The sequence below is a fragment of the Manis javanica genome, chromosome 3 (genome assembly GCF_040802235.1).
Source record: "Manis javanica isolate MJ-LG chromosome 3, MJ_LKY, whole genome shotgun sequence".
NCBI classification, from domain to species: domain Eukaryota; kingdom Metazoa; phylum Chordata; class Mammalia; order Pholidota; family Manidae; genus Manis; species Manis javanica.
Genome location: NC_133158.1, coordinates 3,557,311 through 3,582,430, shown reverse-complemented (window position 1 = coordinate 3,582,430; position 25,120 = coordinate 3,557,311). Strand labels below are relative to the sequence as shown.

General features: G+C 42.5%; 1 protein-coding gene across 6 annotated transcripts in view; it reads left to right on the top strand.

The window, feature by feature from the left end:
- SFMBT1 (Scm like with four mbt domains 1) overlaps positions 1-25,120 on the top strand; it is a 108,093-nt gene that overhangs the window by 69,965 nt on the left and 13,008 nt on the right. For all 6 annotated transcript variants that reach the window (XM_036994825.2, XM_036994826.2, XM_036994828.2 and 3 more), the window contains 10 exons: positions 1,652-1,892; positions 9,611-9,699; positions 11,802-12,048; positions 12,730-12,824; positions 13,313-13,414; positions 14,649-14,799; positions 16,868-16,950; positions 20,842-20,968; positions 21,933-22,046; positions 24,253-24,295. In XM_036994825.2, coding sequence (XP_036850720.1) covers positions 1,652-1,892; positions 9,611-9,699; positions 11,802-12,048; positions 12,730-12,824; positions 13,313-13,414; positions 14,649-14,799; positions 16,868-16,950; positions 20,842-20,968; positions 21,933-22,046; positions 24,253-24,295 — 1,292 coding nt within the window. The remainder of the gene's footprint in view (positions 1-1,651; positions 1,893-9,610; positions 9,700-11,801; positions 12,049-12,729; positions 12,825-13,312; positions 13,415-14,648; positions 14,800-16,867; positions 16,951-20,841; positions 20,969-21,932; positions 22,047-24,252; positions 24,296-25,120) is intronic.

Below are 25,120 nucleotides of genomic sequence, written 5' to 3'. Positions count from 1 at the left end.
GTCCTCATTCTTGTGCTTTCATGGCCTTGACATTTTGAAGAGCATATTGCATATCAGCTATTTTGCAGAATATTTCTCAATGCAGATTTGTTTTTCTCTCGTGATTAGCTTGAGTTTATGCAGCTTTGTCAAGAATGTCATAGAAATGATGTCGTGCTTTTCTCATACAATATCAAGGGCCCGTGATCCTGGTGTTACCTTCGATCAGTCTGCCACAGTCGGGTCTGCCAGGTTTCTTCACTGTCATTAATGTGACTTTTTCCCTTTTCGTTAGTAAGAACCTTTTGGCGAGAATCCTTCAGATTTCTCAAACATCATACTCATCAGGTATTTTAGCATCGATCCATGATTCTTATATGCAGTGCTTATTTCTGTGGTGTTTGTCTAATGGTGATTTTTTAGTTCCATTATTTTTCTCTGTATTTATTAATTGGTCTTCTACTCTAAGGGAGGTCTGTCCCTTTTTCTGTCCATTTTTATAACACTATGGACTCATGGTTATTTATTTAAATCTATAGTTTATAATCCATTACTCTCACTATTTATTTTATGGCTCACATCGTCCCAAAGGTGACCATCGGGAGGTCCTTCTCATAGGCTCCTGTGTCCTTTTCAAATCCTCATCATTTCTGGACATTTCCTTACTTCCTGGTAGAACAAGGTATTCGAGGCTCTTCGTGTTTTCCCTGCCTCAGAATTGGGATCAGTTATCTCTCCATGGAGCCCTTGTTCTTTTTAATTGGAGGATGGCATTTAGAAATCAAGATTCGGACATTTAAGTTTGCTTATTTCTACTGAGATCACTACTCCTGGTCTCTGTCAATTCAGAACTAGGAAATGTATGTATATTAGCACATACTTGCATACCCATCTGTACTTTTTCCCGTATCTCTCTGTCTGTCTGTCTGTCTGTGATCCTGACCTTGCCCCAGTACCTCCGATTCCAGTCCCGCACCACGTGGCTCACTCAGGCCTCCCCCTTTCCTTATTCTTTCTCCTGCAGTGAGAAACCTGGCTCTTAGGATCCACGACATATTTATTTACTTATTCTGAGTGCACGTGAAGTAGGTCCAGAATTGCGAACCCAAACGTGTGTGCCCGTGTAACTTATCATCTAAATTAGGACATTTTTGAGAGAGAAAAAGAGCATTATTAATAATCATTCAGGATTAACAGGTGTGAACACAGCCTGTTTAAGGGGAACAGGGAGGTGCAGCTCCCTGCATGGGATTCATATTATACTCAGTTACTATCACTATAGCTTATTTTTGTCCTTCTTTTCTAGCTTCATAAATTTTTTGAATAATTTTAAGATTTATTCTTGAAAACTTAATGTGTTGAAGGCTGTTGAAGTGGTGAACATTTAGTGATATACATGCTTAACAGAAAACTTCCTGTGATCACAATGGACTGCTTTGGCGAAAATTTTGAGTTCTGTTAAACTTTCTCAGAGTCAGCCAGAGCAGAGCAGCCCTGCTGTCCCCTTTCACTTGGATCGCTCCTATGAGTCAGAACTGGAATTTTTCAGGTTCCCCACGAGATTTTATTGCATGTTTGTGCTTCAGAATTGTAAGCTGTAAAGAACAGTGTTGGCCAAAGCAGTGGTCGTGTGAGATGCTTGTCTGGTGGTTAGTAACGTTTCTCTGTTCAGGTGGACACACGTTTGCAAAATGGATTTGCTCCTGGGATGAAACTGGAGGTGGCCGTGAAGACAGATCCTGAGACCTACTGGGTCGCCACTGTCATCACCGCCTGCGAGCAGCTGCTCCTCCTCCGCTACGACGGCTACGGGGAGGACCGCAGAGCAGACTTCTGGTGCGACATCAGGAAGGCTGGCCTCTACCCCATCGGGTGGTGTGAGCAGAATAGGAAGACCCTCGAAGCCCCAGAAGGTAATCAGATACTTCCTGTCATGTGATATGATGCTGCTTTAGGAAAATTTGGGCCTTCCGCAATCTTGAAGTTTCCCATCTCCCATGTACCCACGCACATAGGTTTTTCTAACTTTTTTCGGTTAGCATTTTGAATGAAAATATAAGGAGAAATGCACATTTCCCTGTTTTTGAAATTATTTTTTGTGCTTTGTAAAGCCTCAAGTTGTTATGACATTTAAAGGGCTCATTGGTTGCCTTTCATCCTGTAAAGACTGTGAGTCTCTCTGGGCTTGAGACTTGTAGGTCGGATTGTCATTAAGTGCATTGGGTCAGATTGCTGTGCTCTTGGTTCTCTTCTGATTTTACTGTTTTTCCTCCTTTCACCCACACACTGTCAGGGACCTGTGAACTCTTAAAATGAGTCAACTGCAGCTCCCTTCCAGGAGAGAGCCTCCCTGGGAGTAGAACCCAGATCAGTCAGGATAGAGACAAAAGAACAGAAGACAGGAGTAGCGTAAGGGAGGAGAAAGGGAAGGGAGGCTGCAGATGGAAGAAAATACCAGACCGTATGTATTTTCTTTCAGTTTCTTCTTTTGATGTAATTTCAGATTTATGGAAAACTTGCAACATTAGTATATAAAATTCTGGTGGCATTTTGCCAAGTTTCCTTATAAATATTGACATTACATCTCCCTTCTTCCTCCCCTGCCCCCCGCACTTTCTTAACGAACCATTTGAGAGTTAGTTGTAGACGTGATGCCCTTTTGCTCATACGTTAATGTAGTTCTAAAAACAAGGACATTCATGAGCACAGTAAAATAATGTGCAGGAAATTAATTTTGATATGCTACTGTTACTTAATCCATAGAGCTAATTTGGTTCCACCAATGTTTTTATAATAAAAGAAAATCCCGGATCATGTGTTGCCTTCAGTTGTCATGCCAGTGTGATCAAATTGAATTGAGTAATTCCTAACTGGGATTTGCACAGAAAGAAGAAAATAGAGTTGGCCAGGTAGGCAATGCAATCATATAACCTTTCTTCAGTTTCCCCATCTGTTAAAATAAGGGGGACAGGTATAGAATAGAACTAAAAAGATGATGACTAAGCTTCTTCCAATAATTTAAAATTGGAGCCTCTGATGAGGCTCCTGTAGTCTGGGACAGCCCCGCGGCTTCCCTTGTCTTCCGTGCTGGTTTCCCCAGTCATGTTCATTCTGCCCCATTTCCTTTCCTGACCAGTTCTGTCCAGGGTAACACATTGAGTTGGGCTGCCGTGTCCTTTTAGTTTCCTGACCTGTTGTTGTCTTTCTTGGTGTCATGTTTTTGAAGAGTACAGGTCAGTTGTGTTTTAGGACATCCCATGGCTTGGGCTTGTCTGATGTTCCTCATATTCAGATTGTGCGCTTTTAGTAGGAAAAACGCAGAGTGATGCCGTGTCCCTCTAGCACGTCAGTCATGTCGGGAGACACGTGCTATAGGTTTGTCCTGTCACTGGTGACATTAACTTCCATCACTTGATTGAGTAAGTAGAGGCCAGGTTTTTCCACTGTAAAACTACTCTTACCCTTTTTCTTAATAGGTGTCTTGTGGGAAGATACTTTGTGATAATGTAAATATCCCGTTACTCAAACTTTCACTCACTATTTTTAGCATCCATTGATAGTTTTTGACTGAAACAATTATTCTCTCATGATTGCCAAACCGTATTTTCTAATGCCTTCTACATGTCATAATTGTATTTCTACTATAGAAAGAGCCTTCCCTTCCCCCCTTTTACATACATATATGTATGTGTGTATGTCAGGGTAGACTCGTGACTCTTATTAAGCAGGTTATGATCCTTTACTGTCATTATTCTGATGCTCACATTGTCCTAGATTAGGTTTGGGGCACCTGTTCAAGCTAGCTACTCTGTCCTTTGTCATGTTCCCATCATTCTTTGAGTAGTTTCTTATGTTTTGGTTCAGGAAGTTCTCCTTGCTTCAGCCCTGAAATCAGCCTTTTCTCCAAGAAGTCCTGGTTTATTTTGGTAAAGAATGGTTATTTAGAAAGAGAATCTGGTTATTAGGGTCCTTGGGAGACTGTGGGCTCTAGCTGGCCAGAGTTTTTAACATTTGTGTAAAAACAATGTAAGAGAGAAGCTCTAGAGACTTGAGGCTGTCCAGCCTACCACCTCTCAATGTGAGCAGCAGAAGGTGGTTTCAGCTGAATCTCACACTAGGTTATGAAAACAAAAAGGAAAAAAAGGGTAGAAAAAAATCTTCCAGAGAAACATAACCACAGTAGAGATGAACACTGTGTCACATAGAAAGATTTCAAAACAAGTTGAGAGAAAGTCGTAACAATCATAAAAGCAGTGCGAAAAAGCTAGTGTATAAAAATTCAGAAATGAGGTCATTGGGGTAAAGAAAGATTTGAAAAGAGAAAAAGTTAGAGATGAAGCAAGAACTTGAAATTAAAAAATATTAGAAATGAAGACTAAGTTAAAATGAACATAGGAATGAATCTGCCATGTGTAATATCTGAAGAGAAATAAACAGGGGATGAAAAAGAGGAAAAATTTAAAAATAAAAAAATGAAGAGAGCCCATATATAAACCCACACATACAAGGTCAATTAATTCATGATAAAGAAATCGTGAATATACAGTGGGGAAAACACAGCCTCTTCAACAGCTAATGCTGGGAAAACTGGACAGCTACATGTAAAAGAATAAAATTGGATTATTGTCTAACTCCATACACAAAAGTTAACTCAAAATGGATCACAAAGACCTGAATGTAAGTCATGAAACCATAGAACTCTTAAAGGAAAAGATAGGCAAAAATCTCTTGAATTGCACAAGCAGTTTTTTCCTGGACACATCTCCTCAGGCAAGGGAAGCAAAATAAAAAATGAACAAGTGAGACTACATCAAACTAAAAAGCCTCTGTACAGCAAAGGACACCATCAGCAGAACAAAAAGACATCCTACAGTATGGAAGAATGTATTCATAAATGACTCATCTGATAAGAGGTTAACATCCAAAATATATAAAGAACTCATATGCCTCAACACCCAAAAAACAAAAAACTTGGTGAAAAAATGGGCAGAGGACCTGGACACTTATCCAAACAAGAAGTACAGATGGCCAACAAGCACATGAAAAGATGCTCCACATCGCTAATCATCAGGGAAATGCAAATTAAAACCACAATGAGATATCACCTCACACCAGTTAGCATGGCCACCATCCAACAGACAAGAAACAACAAATGCTGGCGAGGATGTGGAGAAAGGGGAGCCCTCCTGCACTGCTGGTGGGACTGCAAATTGGTGGAACTGCTGTGGAAAACAGTATGGAGGTTCCACAAAAAACTAAAAATAGAAATGCTATTTAACCCAGTAATTCCACTCATAAGTGGAAAACAAAATCCCTGACCTGAAAAGACATATATACCCCTGTGTTTACTGCAGCACCATTTGCAATAGCCAAGATATGGAGGCAACCTAAGTGTCCATCAGTAGATGAATGGATAAAGGAGATGTGGTACATATACACAATGGAATATTATTCAACCATAAAAAGAAAAGAAATCCTGCCTTCTGCAACAACATGGATGGAGCTGGAGGGTATTATGCTCAGTGAAATCAGCCAGGCTGAAAGACAAGTATCATATGATTTCACTTATTTGTGGAGTATAAGAACAAAACAGAAGGAGCCAAACAGCATTAGACACACAGACACTGAGAAGGGACTGGTAGTCACCAAGGGGGAGGGGTTGGGGCGGATGCCGTCGGGGAGGGGAAGGGATGCAGCAGTTCAGAATCACAGTAAAAGTTGATCACAGGGACTGATGAACCACTGTGATGCACGTTTGAAACAACCTAAGATTGTATGTTAATGACACTTTAATAACAAAATGAAGAAAGAAATAAAGAAGAACTTGGGAAAAACAGTATAGATAGGCAGAAATGATTCAGCATGCGAGAGATAGAAGCCTCTGAAGAAGCAGGGTGGCGCGAGACGATAGCGCACTGTCGGCCATGACTCCGCAGAACCGCGCTGAGATGAAGTAGCGGTCGGAACACGTTTTCAAAGGGCTCACTATGCACATAGGAAAATCAAATGAGGACATTTGATATGTTCTAATGAACCTTAGTTTCTAATGAAACTATTGAACTTTAAAGCATAAAAAAATAATCCCTTGGTTATGAGGCAGGAAAAAAACTGCTCCTTGAGGAGGAAGGAAAACAAGGTTGTCATCAGACTAACTGACGGCAGCGCTTCAGGCCAGAAGGCAGTAGGGCGGCGGATTAAATCCGGTGAGAGGGAGGGCGAGGCAAACAGTCCACATGTAGCCAAATCGAACTTACGGGTATGAAGGCCATATGCAGACTGTTCGGAAGTTGTAAAGATTCAAGAATATTGTTCCCAGGAGCCCTTCCTAAGAAAATTACTAGAGAATGAGCTTCAGAAAATCAAATGAAGAAACATTAGCACAAGAACTGTTGGAGAAACACTAAACATACTGGTGCTATAAGGGAGGCAGCGTGGTATATACTGGCCTGTGCTCTGCGGATACAGCGTAACGGTGGGAAGCGGGCAGCAGTGGGGAGGGCGCGTAGGGCAGAGCTCGCTCACTGCCGCCTGTGGCTCCATTTCATTCCAGCTTTCTATTGCTGAGTAATTTAGCTAATTGCCGTTTAAGTAGTAACGGGAGTAAAAGGCTATTACTCGAAATGAGATGGTCAAGAAGAGGAGAAAGAGGTTTGGATAACTTTAGTATTGTTTACAGAACAAAACTATAGAAAACAGTTTAGAAGTAGAGAGGACTTCAGTGTAATAGAAAGGTGTTAGTATAAAGGTAACCAGAAGAACAAAACACAAACCTTTCTAAAGCCAAAAGATAGACTTTAAAAAGAAAAGGCATATATTCAAATAAAATAGATCACATAGTGAAAGACTGTACACACACACACACCTGTAATTTATATAATATTTAACAATGAGAAGTGATGATATCTACAGATATTAATGGGTTTACTCTTACATTAAAAGTAAAAAACAATGCAGGTTGACTTTCAAAGCAAACCCACTGTATACAAAAGACGTGGCTAAATGGAGAGATTCTGAAAGGGTAAAAATACAAGGATATACAAAGATATACAGACAACACAAATAGAGCAGAAAGCAGGGGTCTGAGCCTTGGTATCTCACAAAGGTGGAATTCAGGTCAGAAGCATTGCAAGACACAAAAGTGTCCTTCGTAATAACAGCTGCAGTCATTGGGGGTGGGGGGAAACAGGCACCATCCCCGTACAGCCCAGGAATGGTCTGCAGGATATCTTGTTTTATGAAAGAAGAAAAATGTGGACAGGATGAAGGAGGGGAGAGCATGTGAGTGTGTATATGTGAAGTTCGTTTTTTAAAAAGAATAAATCATTTAAAAAAGTTACCTGTGGGAAAAGAAGGCAGCAGGAGGGAGGGGACAAGGATAGGAGCTAGATTTTCTGAATATGCTTTCACTTGTAAATCTGTATTTTGAACCATGTAAATATTTTATAGAACTATAAAACAATTAAAATTTTAAAAATCCATTCCTAAAAAAGAAAACAAAAGCGAACAGAGAAGTGTGATTGTGTGTGGGGCTTGTGACGTAACTACCCAGGCAAGGACCATGTCAGTGACTTTCAAATACAGTGATTAAAGTGTACATCCGTAAGGACAGAAAACATTGCAAAAAAAGGAAAAAAGTAAGTTGCACTTAGTGATCTTATTGGTCATAGAGTTAATGTTATTTTGAAATAATTCTGTATTGTGGGATAAAGCTAATTAATAATGAAATGTGTGACTGGCATTTTCAGCATGAGAGAAAGGAAACAGATACATGAAGTAGAAGCACTGTCGCCTGAATACGTATTGGAAGTATCAGTATGAACTCATGATGAGATTCATCTTTAAAAAAGAAGCTATTTATTATTATTAGTTCTAGACACTGAAAAGTCCTAGAAACAAACCCAGTAACACTGAGCCACCCTCAGCACCCGAATTATGACCTCTAAATACATTTTCACCAAAATAAGTTAGGGCTTCTTGGAGAAGTGGCAGGAAGTGCACAGGGTGAGCCTGCAGCATCTTCATGCCAAGTGTGAACAAGAAATGAATGACTCTTTACGTGGGTCACGTCAAAAGGTCTGAGAAGCCAACCTGGTCACAGTTCGAGCACCAGCGGGACAATAGCTGCAGCGGCCTGAAACAGCTTGTGCTGTTTAGGCTGTGATTTCATGGTGAAGCTTAGAGAACTCTCACTGGTCACCTTTGGAGGGTGCTAGGGAACCAACTGATCGTTCTGAAAGCTGGTGAACGCAGGGCAAGGAGAGAGGCAAATGTGGATCTGCCTTCTTTTTGTGAATAATATATCAGGGTCATCAAATAGTTGGAGAAGTTTTTCTTTATAGAAGTATTTTGGTGAGTAAATGAAGGGGAGATAGAAAAATCACCATTTTGAGCCCCTGATGAATCAGTGTATCTATCTAGTGACCATTAAAAGTTGCTAACATCACAAAAGGAGGGCCAACCAGGCCGAATGTGCCCCTTAGTTGGGGGACGCAACTCTACTTTTGAAGTTTTCTTGACTTTGCAGCCCCCAAAGAGTCAAATCTGAATTTAATCAAGGCTCTGGCTCTAAATACTGATTTATGGAATATACAGACACCAGTGGAACAACTGATTACCACTGGAGGCCACCAGTACAGCCAGACTCCGGAAAACTCTATACGGGGCAAAAGGCAGAGCCTGTCAGCACATTTGCTGGGAGGAAGAGAGGGAGTGAGGAGATGGGCGCAGGAAGGTCAGACTAAAAGACATTTAGGTGCTACATCACCTGTTGTCAAGATATGGATCTCATTTGGATCGTGATTTGACCAAGAAAATTGGAAAGTCCATTCATGAGATATTTGGAAAAATTTGAACCCACAGACTAGATAGATATTTGATATTAGGGAATTACTGTTAATTTTAAGGTGTGATGTAGAAATGTTACTTTATTTTAGAAATACATATTGAGATTATATTGGATGAAATTATGTGGTATCAGGAATTGGCTTCTAAATAATCTGTAGAATACGGGTGGGTGAAATACGTAAGAGTTCAGATCAGGGGTTGGCAGAGTATCTGTAAAGGGGGAAATAGTAAACTTTTAGGCTTTATGGGCCACACGGTCCCTGTCACAGCTGCCCAGCTCTACCTTAGCAGTGTGAAAGCAGCCACGGACAGTATGTAAACAGCCGTAGCTGTGTCCTAATAAATCTTTATTTATAAAAATAGACAGGCTAGATTTAGCTCACAGGTTATGGTTTGCTAATAACTCCTGGTCTAGGTGGAAAGATTGATCAGGAAGTGACCATTGTTGAGGCTAGGGTACATTATATTATTTTCTCTTTTTAATATGCATTTTTAAATTTACATAATAAAAAATAAATTTTGTACGTTTTGGGTAAAATTAAGCCCAACTGCCTGTTACTATATTCTCTTTGTTTTGTATACAGCTCCTGTTAAATAACCAGGAAGTAGAGATGTGTCTAGAGGAGGAGTTTTTTTAAGTTCCCCAAGATACAATACACTGAACCCCTAGATATTAAAATGCACCTCTATACCATTTTCATGGCTTAACTTGTCTGTATCCTGTCTAGTTTCCCTGTGTTCTGTGACTGACACCATGAGTAATCACTCACTTATGCCCCCTGTCTAGGCATCAGAGACAAACTGTCCGACTGGGGTGAGTTTCTGCGGCAGACCCTCACAGGAGCCTGTAGTCCTCCTGTCCCGCTGCTAGAGGGCGTGAGTATTACTGCCGGCAGGATCGGCGTGAAAACCCTTCTCATCCTCAGCGATGTTTCCTGGCCAAGGAATCTTGAAACCGGTTGTTCGTTTACCACACGAAGGCAGATAAGCATCTCGCTGTAGACATAGGCATGGGGTCTGGGAGATCTGAACTCACCCTCCGAGATTGCACACTGGTGGTTGCTCAGTGCCTGAAGTGTTCTCAACTGGTTGCTAACACAAAAAATCCACTTTTACAGATGATGAGGCCTCTTTGGGGCCTCACTCTGTGTCTGAGCAGGGTTGATTCTACTTCAGGAAGAACACTAAATGCCCACAGCAGGTGACTCGAGACAGCCTCTTCCTCCGCTCAGAAGACGCTGGCCCCGCCGCACTCCCACCACCCACCTGCTTTCATCTGTCCTTTTAAATGAGTGTCCCTTCTGAGCTTGTTAGTGAATATAGATTTCTTATTGTGAAATCAATTTATTGGTTGTGACATTTCTAAGTTATATCTTGTCACTTTCTGTCAGACCAGTAAACATTGTCTGTTGGCACATATAAAATGCAGCCTAGGAAGGTTCTAATTTCTGTAAATCCCTGCTGACATTTGCTATTCTCTCTGATTATAGCCGTCACTCAAGCGGGTGTGAAATAGGGTCTCATTTTGATTTGCATTTATTTCCCTGGTGACTAACAATGTTGAACATCTTTTTATGAGCTTATTTGACATTTGTGTATCTTTTTTTGAGAAGTGCCTTTGCTCGTTTTTAAATGGGGTTATTTGTCTTTTATTGAATTGTAAGTTACTCATAAATTCTGCTTCCAGATATGTTCCCCAATTTGGGGGGTCGTCTTTTCACTTGCTTGATGACACTGTTTGTAGCATGAAAGTTTTTCATTTTGATGTAATTCAGTTTATCTGTTTTTTCTTTTGTTGCTTGTACTTTTGGTATCATATCTGAGAAGGCTTTGTTTAGCCGAAGGTCATGAAGATTTACTCCTATTATTTTCTTCAGACTTTTTTTTTATAATTTAACTCTCAAATCTAATTTTGTGATCCACTCACATTCCTCTTTAAAACTTGATTGGTGAACACTACTTCAAGCTGATCTTTATATCATTATGCTTAGCTGGGGTCTGGCACATACTAAACATGCAGTAAAATTTTAATGAATGAATGAAATCATGAACATTTCATTGATCATGACCTTGATTTACATTGACCTTGATTTTGCCACCCTGATCTTCAGTAAATGTGTTCCTACATTTGTTCATCTGCTTTTTTGCATAAAAATGTGTGTCACAGAGCAGTTCTACTAGGGAAAAAAAATGTAAGCTTGAATATTAAGAAGTAGTTAAGTGATGATATTGGAAACAGCATTCCTTTTATTCTTTATCATAGCTTTTAATATATAGCCAGAGAGTAAAAATTGAAACTTTTCCCTCCCATTAGTGTAACCAAAAGTTCATTAGAGTATTGCTGTGAAATGATTAAAAAATCAGAAACAACAGAAATGCCATCAGTAAATAAGTAGATAAATTACTGCCCATTTATAGTATAGAATATCAATGAAACAGTTTAAAAGAATGAGAAAAGTTTGTGTGTGCTGTTGTAGAAAGGTAGCTATGATATATCAAGTGATAGATTGCAAAATAGTATACAGTGCTCCCATTTTTTGGAAAATATAGGCAGGAAAGAGACAGACACAGTCTCAGAGTGTATGTCAAAGTTTTGTCATGGTTCCCTGGGAGAGATTCTGGGGGATTTTCACTTTTGTCATGTTTGATTTTTCCTTTAATTAATGATCATATTCACTTTTACAATCAGACTAAGTAATGTTGACATTTTAAAACTTGTTATGAGATCAAACTATATAATATAGTCCTAGAGATAGAGATCTATTAGTTTTATTGCATTGTAGGTAGGTTTCTTTAAGATAATCATTTTTGTATCACCTAGAACTAATACTGTCAAGACCGATATGGTATTAGTCAGCACTGGCTTTGAATGAGTAAAAATATAAAGGCGAGTTTGTGATCATTTAAAACTTGACTTTTAAAAATATTCAGCTGACTTCTCTTACTTAATCATTTGCTTCTCTTTTTTTTCCCTGTAGCTCCGTAATGGGAGGAACCCTTTAGATCTCATTGCTCCAGGTTCCAGACTAGAGTGTCAAGCTTTCCGGGACTCTTTAAGCACGTGGGTTGTCACTGTAGTAGAAAACATTGGGGGAAGGCTGAAGCTGCATTATGAAGGACTGGAAAGTTCTGACAGTTTTGAACAGTGGCTGTATTACTTGGATCCATTTCTTCATCACGTTGGTTGGGCTGCTCAACAGGGATATGAGCTCCAGCCCCCATTAGGTGACGAGTAATATAACATTTTTCCTTAGCTATTACATTATTGTTGTTATGTTTTTATTAATAGCTATAAGACTGAAAAATGAATTATCCTGCATATTAGAAAAGTCTTTGTTAGTTTGCACAATAGAGATACTTCAAAAAAATGTTTGTGGAGTTGTTAAAAGCCTATTTTTCTTTTGCTTTCATTGCTTTAGTAATTTGCCATACAAACTGATATGCTTCATAGGTTTCTGCCCCAACTCATATGACTCCCTTACCAAAATTAAAGAAAAATTCTTTAGGTAGCAGTCAGATAGGTAAAGGAATAGGACAAGTCTTGGATTTAAGGTAAATTGTTAACTAAAAGAATTCCAATACTATTAGAGCTGGAGTTGCTGTTTAAGTCAGTTTGCATTTATTATCCTGGGCCCCGATTGGATGTTGTGTTGTACTACTTTGGGGGCCTCAGCAACCCTTATGATCTTACCAAGGTGTCTCCACCACATTCACTACCCAGGCTCTGAGCAAAGGAGACAGAGCACTGAGGCTTCGGTGCGAGTTCTTTGAGTGAAGATGGTGTAATCGAGCTTGAAGCCCCTTCCTTTCCCCAGTGGAAAGTGACATTTTGTGTTTATGTGGATGCTTGTGGAGCATGTATAAAGTGTGTGTGTTCTCTTGGTTACCTGTCTTGTTTTACTGAAGCCATCAGACATTTGAAAACTGACGCTGAGTGGGCAGGGATCTTGGCCAAAGTGAGAGAGGAGGAGGAAGAGCCATTGCCGTCTTACATATTCAAGGTAAAAGCAGAAGCCTGATGGGCAGGTGCTCACCTCCTCACGGCAGAGTGTAGCGGTTTGTGGGGGCACAGAGTCTTCCAGCCGGTGGGGTCAGGGAGAGCGCTGTGCTGTGGGCGGGGGAGAGGTTTGAAGGCCGGGGTGACAGTCGTCCTCTTTTTCTTCTAAAAGTAGTCTAGGTTTTCTCCCAGTTCCTGAAAGCACTTAGAATCTTTCCTCACCTACTCTCAACTCCTCAGCCCTGACCTAGTGCGAAACGAACTAGTTCTCCCTCCAGGTGCCTTTCGTGGCCCAATGGTCAAGGTCAGGGAGCCTCCTGCGGTTTCTTTCTCTGAATGATTTTTTCCAGGAAAGAAAATTGTAGGACTAGATTATTTACCAGAAGCTGGGTAGTTTTAATCAATTTAGAAGAGTAATATTCAGGTACATGTGAGTATAAAATCAATGTGAAAATGCTGTATTTTTATTCCTTCTTGGTGTTTGCATTTCAGGACAAACAAGTGGTCAGCCCTCATTCATTCTGCGTGAATATGAGATTGGAAGCTGTGGATCCCTGGTCTCCTTTTGGGATCTCTCCTGCTACGGTTGTGAAGGTAAAATGGGGTGACTCTGCTGGTAAGAATTCTTGCTGGACGACTGGTTTAGGAACTTGGTAGCATTTTGATCTTGTTGCTCTGCTGATCTGACCCGTTGTCTCTCCTAGGCTGTGAGGCTAGACTTACTTCTGTGCACATTTTGTATTTGCACTGTCCAGCTCTCTGTGGTCCATTCTTTCTTCTGAGCGTGGTTTCCCTAGCCTACCAAAGCCAGGGCAGTGGGGTGGGAACGGGCGTGATCTTTGGGGCAGGCCACGCTGTCATCGCTCAAGGAGAGGTCACCAATAGGTAGGCCATGGTGTCTGAAATGTGTGAGGCAGGCAGCGTCATCAGTGTCCGAGCAGGTGCAGGGAGGACCGGTGGGGAGCGGGGCAGGATCCGCCAGCAGGACTGCTCCAGCTACGGATTCCAGATTCAGGCTCAGTCTTTTGGAAGACTGACAAGAGTAAGGGACTTGTTAGGAGTGACCACGAGAACTGGGCAGGTTGTCAAGGCCCAGTTCCTCAGTTACTAGAACTGAGGCATAAGGGAAGGGACCAAGTTTAGGACAAGAGCAGAAGCTCATTTACTTAAAGTAGAACCAAAATGCAAGTGCAACCAGAGAAATAGTTGCTTGGATGCTGAATCGTCAGGCCTGTTGAGATTTACATTTCCCTTTCCCTGGAAGAGGACTGTTGTTAGAAAAGGAGGGATTCGGGACCTCAGAGGGGTCAAAAGGCCCTGTCTGGAGTCTGAAGGGCTGTGGGGTGGTAAGGAGCCAGAGGAGGTTCATAAAATCTCTTTGGCATCTCAGGCTAGGCTAGGATCTGGAAATCAAATATTCAAATGTGGTCGAGTCCTCACTACGCCTTAACTAAATTTTGTTTGGAGCCAAATACTTGGATTTGAACCCAGGTTCTGCTTTTCCATTGCCGTGTAAAATGAGGCAATTTATTTAACCTCTTTTTAAAACTCAGTTTCCTTACCTACAAAATGGGGTTGATAATGATACCTACCTCATTAGGTTGTAAAGAAGATTAAAACTGAAGTAAAACTTGAAAAACATTTAAGCTAAACAGTGCCTGACACAAGGAAACATTTACGGAGTCCTTAGCATCATTACCAATCCTCACTGTGGCTATGAAATTTTGTAACATGTTTGGCTGTGCCAAGGAAATGGCACATATGTGTGTGTGTATGTTTACATACACATAAAACATTTAGCTATTTTATCTGTTAAATTTATGTCCAGGTTTTTGATGAGAAGTACTTTCTGGTGGAAATGGATGATTTGCGACCAGAGAATTGTGCACGGCAATCTTTTGTGTGTCACGTTGGCAGTCCTGGTATTTTCCCTGTGCAGTGGAGTCTGAAGAATGGTTTACACATCAGCCCCCCTCCCGGTGCGTATTTGTTCTGTTCTGAATTGTTCCTTGTGAACTCGTTCTCGGAAATGGGATTTATCAGATGGCATTAACTGCGTCTTCTGTCCTTTTATCTTCTTGTGCCTCAGCCCATCCTTAACATGCCAAGACCAAAAATTATAAATGATGGCCTAGATTCCATATATTTATATATTTAAAAATTTTAAATTAAGCTAAACACAAAATATGTCCTGTCTTCCTACATTGACAAATAAGTCTCCTAACAGCCTGGGGTTCCATGCAATTCCTGGTGTCATCCCATTGTGTGTCAGTTTGAGGGCACAGAGGTGTGGGGCTGGCGTGCACAGTGAGTGAGGAAAAACCTTAGAGCCAGACTGAGGCAGTGAACATTGATTTTTAGGTTTCTGGGTATTATCTGGACAACTTGAGATTGCAGAGTTGAGAATAGGTCTCAAGCTATAGGTAGGAAAGCGCAGCTTGTTTTCTGGGTGTTGGCAACTTTGAAAAATATAATCTTTGACCCTTTTGTCCAGGCTTTAAATATGACTTAGTTGAGCTTGACTGAAATAGTGAATCTTTTTTAACTTAGACTACCTGGAAGGGTCAGGTGTTCTATCTGCCTTTTATATCAGTCAGATTATTTGATTGGAAGTTTGTACACTTTTTATTAGCAGGCCTTTGGTGATGCACAGCTTCAGTTTCTAGACGGCGGAGCCCTGGGCTTGAGTGTTCTCCTGTGTTAGTAAGAGTCATGAAGTGAGAACCTTTTGCCTTCCCTTCAGCCCGTATTCACCTAACACACACCCATAGCTTGTCTGCTGTGAGCCAGGCTTTGGGTTTGTCACTAGGGAGACAGAAGTAAGTATGACAGCTTCTTCAAGGAGCAAATGGGGAAAGAGAAACAGCCCCCAGGTGCCCCCATCAGTGAGCAGCAAGCCAGGCATGCCTGCCTGGTGGCACCAGTGAAGGGGACATGCCTGCAGGAGGAAATTCTTGCTTTGCTGGAAGACCCAGGACAATCCAAGTTCTTTATTCTGCCTGCTGCCTTAATATGAAAAGGAAAAAACAGTTATTGAAAGGTTCTGGGGCTTCGAGCATTGTTATAGACAATTTAGCTGTCTTTGTAAACAGAAGGAAAGTAGTGGATAATGGAATTGCAGCTAATTATGAAAATGGCCGCTGATTTACTGGAGGCATAGAGGTGGGGGCTGAGAGAGAATGTGGTGCATCCCAGTTGGGCAGAGAAGGGGACTACAGGCTTGTTTGGCTGCAGGGTGGCATGGTCCTGAGGAGGCTGCTCCACCCCTGTGAGGTGTTCAGCTCAGCCGCAGCCGGCAGCCGGCTGTGTGTAGCTCCTCGCCCGCAGACCACAGACAGTGCTGTCAGGGCTTCTCCCAGGAACCCAGGGAGTTAAGCGCAACATTTTTCCTGGAATGGACCCATGCTTTAGAGCCCTGAGATTCTGTAGAACATGAATTTGGAAACAATGCTGAGTGTTGTATCAATAGTAGCTAAGACACATTTAAGGAGTAGCTTTATGAAAGAAAAAAGGCTTCACTGACTAACCCTGTGGGTTGTATGCTGTCTCTTCTCCTGTAAAGCCTGACTCATAGTAGAATTGATAATAAGACTGGATTTTTCAGTACAGATCAACTCCAGTCATAAATGTCTTAAATTATTTTGGTAAATTGCCAGCAACTGATCATATACAATATATTGTTCAGAATAAATGCCTAGTTTGAAACTTGGAAGTTTTAAAATTTACCTAGAGGGGGCTCTCTTGTCCCCTCCTGGCCTGAGCCAGGAGCTCTGTCCTCTCGCTTTATCTCCAAATAAAAGCCTCTGCCTTGCTCTCCTAATAAATGAATGAATGAATGAATGTATGTATGTATGTATCCCAAAGAATTGAATTGTATTGTTACAGTTTGGCCAGAGTTGCTTATAAAATTAACAATGCTTTTGATTCATTAGGGTGTTTTCCTGCCCTCTCTAAAACAATCAAAGCCCTCAAATTAGCAAAATACGTTGTAGGCGGACCCCTGGTGGAGTGTGTGGTCTGGCTCATTGTTCTTTCGGCTCTGCCTAGGTTTCCTGGGCCAGGACTTCGACTGGGCCGACTACCTCAAACAGTGTGGTGCTGAAGCTGCCCCCCAGAGGTGCTTCCCTCTGGTGAGAACCCTCGCGGCCACGGCTCCACTGCTGCCCCGTAGTGATCGCCCGAAGGCGTGCCCTCTCCTGCCACCCCGACAGGCCTTCATTGTTTGTGTGTTCATTGTAGTGAAATGGCTCACAGGAAATCCATTTACTACAGAAGTGATCTGTTAATATAGTTCATTTTTTAAATTTATCAGTTTTATCTTTTATTAGCTAAAATCATATGAGTTTAAAATTTTAGTTCTTAGTTTTTTTGGTGGTTCAGAAATATGAAAAAATGTCCAAATACCAAGTGGAGAAAATTTATAGATTTATTTAAAAATACTTCTATCAAAACAATACGTGCACATGGCTTACAGAGCCCAGCAGCAGTCAAAAGCTTGTAACAGAAGGCGGCAGCTCCCTGCGCTGCCCTGGCTTCCCGGCGTCCTCCCCGGTCCTCGGTATTCCTGTTTCTCGTTTCCAAAATGGTGTCTGCCGTCCCCCGAGCATTCGTTTTGGGCCTGCTGGCAGCTCCGCATCGCAGTGGCAAGCGGTTGGCAGGCCTGTACTGCCCTTGTCCTGTTTCTTCACCTCCTCTGCCTGTGACAGTTGCCTTAAGATTCTAGTTAATCTAAATTGAATATTTATGTTCTGATGTGCATTCAGTTATTATTCATAACTGAATGCTGCAGTATTTTCTGATTGTTCATTTGTCCTCAAGTTAATAATTGCTTTGTTTTTTGTAGCTTAATTTTCTGTGTTTCTATTGCTGGTTCTTCCTACACCTTGCAGTAGCCTCTCAAAACTATTTCTACAAAGACAGGTGCATCAAGGAAATCTGTTGTTTTCCCCCTTTATGAAACTTACAGTTTATTTGAAGGGAGGGGGAGAGATTAATGATATATGCAGAAATTCCTTTATCTGACTGTCAGACAGGTAATTAATGGGTTAATTGAAAGTCAGATAAATCAAGAGTCATCTTTTGATTAAACAGTCTATTTTCATTTAAGATGAATGAATATGTATCCACTTGCTCAGCCTTGGGTGAGGCTTCTCCTTTGCATACAGATTGTCACCCGATTGTCACCCGTGTTCCCCTGAGTCTCGCATAAACTGCACTTAACATAATTGTATGATTTTCAGTGGAACGAGCACTTTGATACTTTGAAATAACATGAATGCAGAATCCTTCTCAATTTTTAATTATTTTTCTTTTCTCCCCATCCTTTCAGCTTGTCTTGCCTACACGTGTTCTGGCTCTGTTTTTCTAGTTTTGAAGGCTTTTATTATTCTAACTAGCAGCTATAGTTTCATGTTGGTGTGTGGAGGAGGGCGGCCGTCTCCTGGGTAAGAGGCTCAGGAGGACCAAGAAGGGGCACCCACCACCTCTACGTGTCTCGAGTTCTGCAGTCAGCACGTGTTGCTGTGGCTCTATCGCCTGCAGGTGGCCTGAGTGAGGTGGCTGGAGAACCCAGGTCCCCGGGCCTGGCTCACAGGCCGTGCCTGGAGCCCGATGCTCATGCAGCCGCCCTGTAGTGTTTCCCTACAGTCTCTTGGGTCCAACTCGACCTGTGGATGTTTTTTTCTAATTGAAGTTATCTCTTTGTATTTTAGGGTGAAAGGGTTAAGGTACAAGGTGTTCCCCAGACATGTTTTCTTTTCCTCATGGCTGTGGCTGCTCAGATACCCTGATGTAGGAAGTCTATCAGTTCTAGTAGTTTTCTTAGCAACATCCCACTTAGCAGCCTCTGTTCTCTCCCCCTAGGTGGTTTGTTCTTCAGGCTTGCTGGAAACTGCCCTTCAGCGCCACCCTAGGGATCGCCTTGCCCCTTGAGACTTGGGATTCCTGTTTTGTACATGTCAAGGCTTCCCCTTCCTTGGTTTACTCCCTTGTTTTGATGGAGCTCCTCTCTCAGCAGCTTCTGGAAATGGGATGCAAGGGTAAATTTCTGTAGACTTGACACGTTTGAAAATGACTTCATTCTACTAACTTGATTGGTGGTTTGGCCCAATGTGGAATTTTAGGTGGGAAGTTTCTTTACTTGAGAATTTAAAAAACATCCCTCAGTTACTTCCTGCTACCCAGTACAGCTGTTGGGAAGTTCAGAGCCATTCTTACTCCTGATCTTTCAGAGGTGACCTGCCTCCCGCCCCCTCCCTGGGAGCTTTCAGAGCCGTGGTGCCACCCCACTCTGCAGTGATGCGCCGTGCTGGGCCTGCTGTCGTCCGTGCGCTGGGCTCTCTGGGCGCATGCTCTCTAGGGCCTCACGTCTCTGTGCGGGGACCCACCCTTCCGTCCCTGTGGCCCCCTCCCTTCCATGCGCTCTTTCCCGGGAATTCCTTTTCCTTGAGTGCCGGTCCTCTAGATCAGACCTCTGCTGTGCTTACCTTTCTTCTCCGGTTTCTGTTTCCTAGCCTTTTTGCTTCACTTGCCAGTAATTCCCTGAACTTTATCTTTCAACCATCCTTTTGAGTTTCTAATTTTTAATGTCGTGTTTTTGATTTTCCAGAACTATTTCTGTTCTCAGTGTTGGTTTTCAGTAGCACCCGATTCTCGGTGGGAGGGTGTGGTAGTTTCTCTTAGCACTCAGGGGACTTTAACCGCCCGCCTGGGGGAGGGTCTTTCTCGCGTCGTGTTTTCTCCCCAAGAAAGGGGCACCCACCACCTCTACATGTCTTGTTCTGTCTGTCTGGGTCTCTGGCCTGTGTATCTTTAGATGTCTGCTGATTCTTGGTTGTTGGCTTGTATTTGAGAATGGCAGACTGAAAGAGCTGATGGGAAGCTCTGGGCACGTGAGCGCAGCTCGCCAACCTTGAACCTCCCCTAGGGTAGGGTCTGGCTGGCCTTCCTCTGGGGACACCTAGCTGCACATCTTCATGGGGTTTTTGTGGGCTCGTCATGTGGCTGCAGAGTCTCGTTGAGTCCCTGCCTGAGGGCTGGAGGTGTGAGCTGGCCCTCTCCGCCTTCCTGTACAGACCCCACTGGGGCACTGCTTGTGGTCCATCAGCCCCGTGTCCTCCCTCCTGAGAGCTTGTGTTTCATCCTCTCTGGGGGATAAATGTCGTCCTCTGAGGGGTGGCATAGGTCAGTTGCCCTGGGGTGTGGACTGGAGGGCCCAAATGCTGCTTAAATGTTTTCAGTCAGTCTTTGTATTTGGACTGTTGCTGCTCCACCTCCAGCTGCCCAGTGCCTGCTGCCGCCAGTTCTCAGCTTGCCTTGTGCCAGCTTAGACTCACCTTCCTTTAATGTGCTAAGTTAGTTCTAGACGCTGTTGCAAATTTTAGCTTATGAAACACTGCCCTTGTCTTCTCGCCTGTTAGATTCATCCTAGTAGATTTCTCTCTTAAAAGCCTGGTTTGGTCAGAAGGAAGGAGAATAGTCAAAGACAGAGGTTCCATTCTCCACCCGGACCCAGAAGCTTGACGTGTGTGAAACATATTTATTTTAAATGACCCTTTCCCCTGTTCATAAGCATTATTTCTCCTGACCACCTTTTATGATAGACGTAGAGGGGAGCAGGCAGGTTACTGTGCGGTGGGGCCCTTCATGGGAAGGGGAGCCACCCAGCAGGGGCTGCAAACCACCTGGTTCAGGGCACAGAGCCTTGGAGACCTCAGAGTAACGCAGTGGGTTGGTGTTCTCAGTGTCGTCTGACAGACGTGGAGACACAGCAGAGAGGTCATCCTGAGTGAGGTCCCACAGGAAGCAGTCAAGCAGCGTATATGGCCTCAAAGACCATGGTGCCTGTGACATCGAGAGACTGACATTTTCCCTTTGCTTCATTAAGAAACAAAACAAAGCAAAATAAACTTAGGGCTTTCACATGATACTCTGGGATTAAATATTACCTGGAAAAGGGCTCTCAGATGAGCATGTGAGTCAGTCCTGAGTATGTATTTGGACTTGATTCATTGATTTTCTAGTCCGTTTCTGAGCATGGATTTAAGGAGAACATGAAGCTGGAGGCTGTGAACCCTCTTTCCCCTGAAGAAGTGTGCGTTGCCACCATTACCGCAGTGAGGGGCTCCTACCTGTGGCTCCAGCTGGAGGGTAAGTGCCAGCAGCCCTGAGAAGCCTTCAGAGCCGCTCTTCTTTGCCTGGCCTGTTTGCTCCTGTCACATGGCTTCTTAACTTGGTTAGCGTGGGGGCCTTGTTCAGAGACTGCTAATTTGTAATGCAAGATTCGAAGCTAAAAATTTATTTTCCTGTCCTTAACTTTGAAATTTTGGGAAATCAGTGGAGTACAAAGCTTTCTTCTACAGAGTCCCCTGTTCTCATGAAGGGAAAAGTGTAAGTCAAATAGCACGTATTTGATGTGACTGAAACATGTGAGCATTAACACCTAGTTTACTCAAAAGGTAACAGTTTGGTTGCCCCCAATGAACAGAACCAAAAAGCACGTAAGGTAGTTCGGGTGCACTGGAGGCCACGTTCAGCGATCAGACAGGCGTGAGGAGTCAGTGCTGCGGCTCTCGCAGAGCCTGGGTTTCTTTTTCATTCCGCTGCCAGATGGACTCAGTACCTGTTCTTCTGGTTTGTAGAATTGGTATTTAATGCAGATGCCAAGGACTGTGCTGAATACAGACTGAGGCAACCCCTGCTGGTCAGCTTGACTACACCACCTCCTGATTTGAATTCCCTGGTCTCCCTTCTGGCTTGTTCCTGAAGACCAGAACGAATATTCTCATTGAATATTGAATTATCTTCTGCTTATGTTATTTTGTGGAATTGACTGTTTGTCAACCATCTGAATGATACTTACTGGTTCCAGTTGATTATTTGCTGTTCCATACCTAGGGGTCACCCTGTATATTTACTACCCATTTTGGTCTTTATGGGGAACAGTTTACTTTTTTCTTAATGTTTGTCACACATGAAAAAGTATGACTTTTGCATAACAGGAACTTACTCAAGAGAATCTGTGCTGTATTATTGCCATAGTATCCGATTATCTAGGAAGTGGTAATGAAGAAGGTTATTTAGTAGTCTAAAAATATTTCTCTTACCTGCACAGGTTCTAAGAAGCCCATACCTGAGTGTATAGTGAGTGTGGATTCCATGGACATCTTTCCTTTGGGCTGGTGTGAGTCCAATGGCCATCCGCTAAGCGCTCCTCGCCGGGCACGAGGTAACTGTTTCTGGCTCAGAGGGTGGATGGCTAAATAATCTGTTGAGAACCAATTAGGATGAATCTGGACATTTCCCAGAAAAACAGAAGTCTGGTTCTCTGTTTGTGCCTGATAAACCATTTGTTGAGACAAGCTCTTGTTCCCTTGTGCCAGCCGCTCTGCAGGGTCAGCCAGAGCGCTGGTCGTCTGAGGCCCAGCAGGGCGCAGCTCCTGGGTTTGCGCAGGTGCTGGGTGCTGGGCAGAGGGCCTCAGTTCCTTGACGGCTATGGGTCAGGGCTTCTCTCATTTCTTGCCACGTGGGTCTCGTCATAGCACAGCTCACAGCCTGGTCGTTGGCGTCCGTCAAAGCCAGCAAGCGACAGAGTCAGAGAGGTTGAGGGAGATGGAAGCCAGTGTTCTTGTAACTTTACTTTAAAGTGGCATCCCATCCCATTTCCCCTTTCAAAAATAGCTTTATTGAGGTATCATTTTATCATTTACGTAACACAAAATTTGCTCTTTTAAAGTGTACAATTCAGTGGTGTTTAATATATTCATGGAGTTGGGTAACTATCACCACAGTCAGTTTAAGAACATTTTCATCATCTGACAAAGAAGCCCTGTGCCCCTCAGCAGTCACCTCCCCACCCCGACCTCTAGGCAGCTACCATCTGTTGTTCGTCTCTATAGATTTTACTGTTCTGGACATTTGGTATAGCTGGAATCCTACAGTACGTGGCCTTTTTTTTTTTTTTTGATACCGTTTATGTACAATTACTTGAACATTATGGTTACTAGACTCCCCCCACCATCAAGTCCCCCACACATACCCCATCACTGTCACCATCGTGTAGTGAGATGCCGTAGAATCATTACTTGTCTTCTCTGTATATACTGCCTTTCCCGTGTCCCCCACCCCCACTACATTGTGTGTGCTGATCTCAGTACATGGCCTTTTGTGACTGCTTCCTTCCCTGAGTGTGTCTTCAGGGCTCATCCATGCCGTAGTGTTTCAGTACTTCATTCATTTATATTTCTAAATGCTATTCCGTTGTATGATGTATCACATTTTGTTTTAATCCACGCATCAGTTGATGGACATTTGAATTGTTTCCATTCTTCAGCTGCTATGAATAATGCTGCTACAGGTTTTTATTTGGACATGCTTTTTATTCTTTTGAGTATATAACTGTGACACGGTGGAACTGCCACCTGTTTCTTACAGCACTGCAGCACGTTAGTCCTACCGGCAATGTCCGAGGGTTATGTTCTCCCCAACACTTGTTATTTTGTTCATGTTTGCTTGCTTGTTTGTTTTTGGGGTTTTTTATGTCTTTTTTTTTTTTTGTTTAATAATGGCCATCCTGGTGAGTGTAGGGGTGTATCTTCCTGTGGTCTTGATCTGCATTTCCCTAGTGAGTAGCAAGGCTGAGGGCCTTTCCATGTGCTGTGGCGTTGGCATACATCTCTGGAGGGATGTCTGTTCAGGTTCTTTTCCCATTTCTTAATTGGCTTTTTGTTGTTGTTGTGGGATTTGTTACATATTCTACGTATGAATCCTTTATCAGACATATGATTTGAAAATATTTTCTCCCATTCTGTGGGTTGCTTTTTCTCCCTTGATACTGTCCTTTGATGCACAAAAGTTTTCAGTTTTGATGTGGCCCAGTTTATCTGTTATTTCTTTTGTTGCCTGTGGTTTTGGTGTCGTAGCTAAGAAGTCATCCCCAAATCCAGTGTCATGAAGGTTTTCCCCTGTGTTTGCTTCTGAGAGTTTTATAGTTTTAGCTCCTATGTTTAGGAGCTATGTCTTCAGTCCATTTTGAGTTAATTTTTGTATATGTCCCGTTCCATGAATGTGGATGTCAGCTTTCCCAGCACTATTTGTTGAAAAAATTCTAATTTCCCCATTGAATGGTCTTGGTGCCCTTGTCAAAACCAGTTTTTCTTTTGAATATCTATTCCTGCTTATTAGAAAATACTCACAGGAATTGATTCACCTAGAGAGCCTTGAAAGAACTATTTATGGTCTTTGTATAAAGACTCCTACCCAGAAAATGTGCCTTAGTCTACATATTCAGACCGATTGGCACTTATTTCTAGTACTGGGTAGTACACATATACAGACCCCAGTTTTAGTATGCTAATGTTAGCTTAATACACATATCACTTTTCCGTAGCTTTCTTATTTTCTATGACATTTGTATTTTTGTTTTCTTCTTACAGTACACAAACAGAGGAAAATTGCAGTGGTTCAACCAGAAAAGCAGTAAGTAATATAATAATATGTTTGAATAGTTGAATTTGAAAGTTAGAATATCTGGAAAAAGAAATTAATTTAGAGAATATGTCTTTCATGTTATTTTCACAGATGGAAGCATAATCCTTTGGTTCAGCTTTTGGTAGTTTACATCTCTTTCTTGCAGTAGATGCAGTTTCTAAAATGGCATTACTTATAACAGGTTAAAGTACATTCTCAAGATGTTTCTCAAATTGAGTTTTCTTTGGCTTTTAGAGCCGGAAGGCATTTGAGTGAGAGGAAATAGAGTCTCTATACTATTTGTTAAGGAGGCGCACGAGTTGTAAATTGGAATATGATTTGTCACAGTGAAAAAACACTTGAGGTAAAAAATGAGAACTCTAAAAGAAAAGGCATGCTAAAGGGGCTTCGGGTCCCACCGAGGAACCTTTGTGGAATATCCCCATACACCGATTGTGAGCAGCAGCTAATTAGTGCCTTAAAAGTTTCTCTGTGTCTTGGGTCTTCAGTTCTGTCTTTGCTCCGGCTGCCTATGTATCACAGACTGGGCGGCTTAAGCAACAGACATTTATTTTCTCACAGTCCTGCAGGCTGGGAAGTCCAAGGTCAAGGTGCCAGCCTGACTGGGTTCCCGGTGAGGGCTTTCTTCCTAGCTGTACACTGCCATCACTCTGTCCTCGTGGGGGGCCAGGGGGCAGGGGAGACCTTTCTGTTGGGTCAGCCCCACCCTTACCTCTGGAAACTGTCTCCAGACACAGTTACGAGGTGGGTTGGCTTTAGCATGTGGATTTTAAGGAGATACCATTCAATCTATAACAAATTCCATGTAATTAA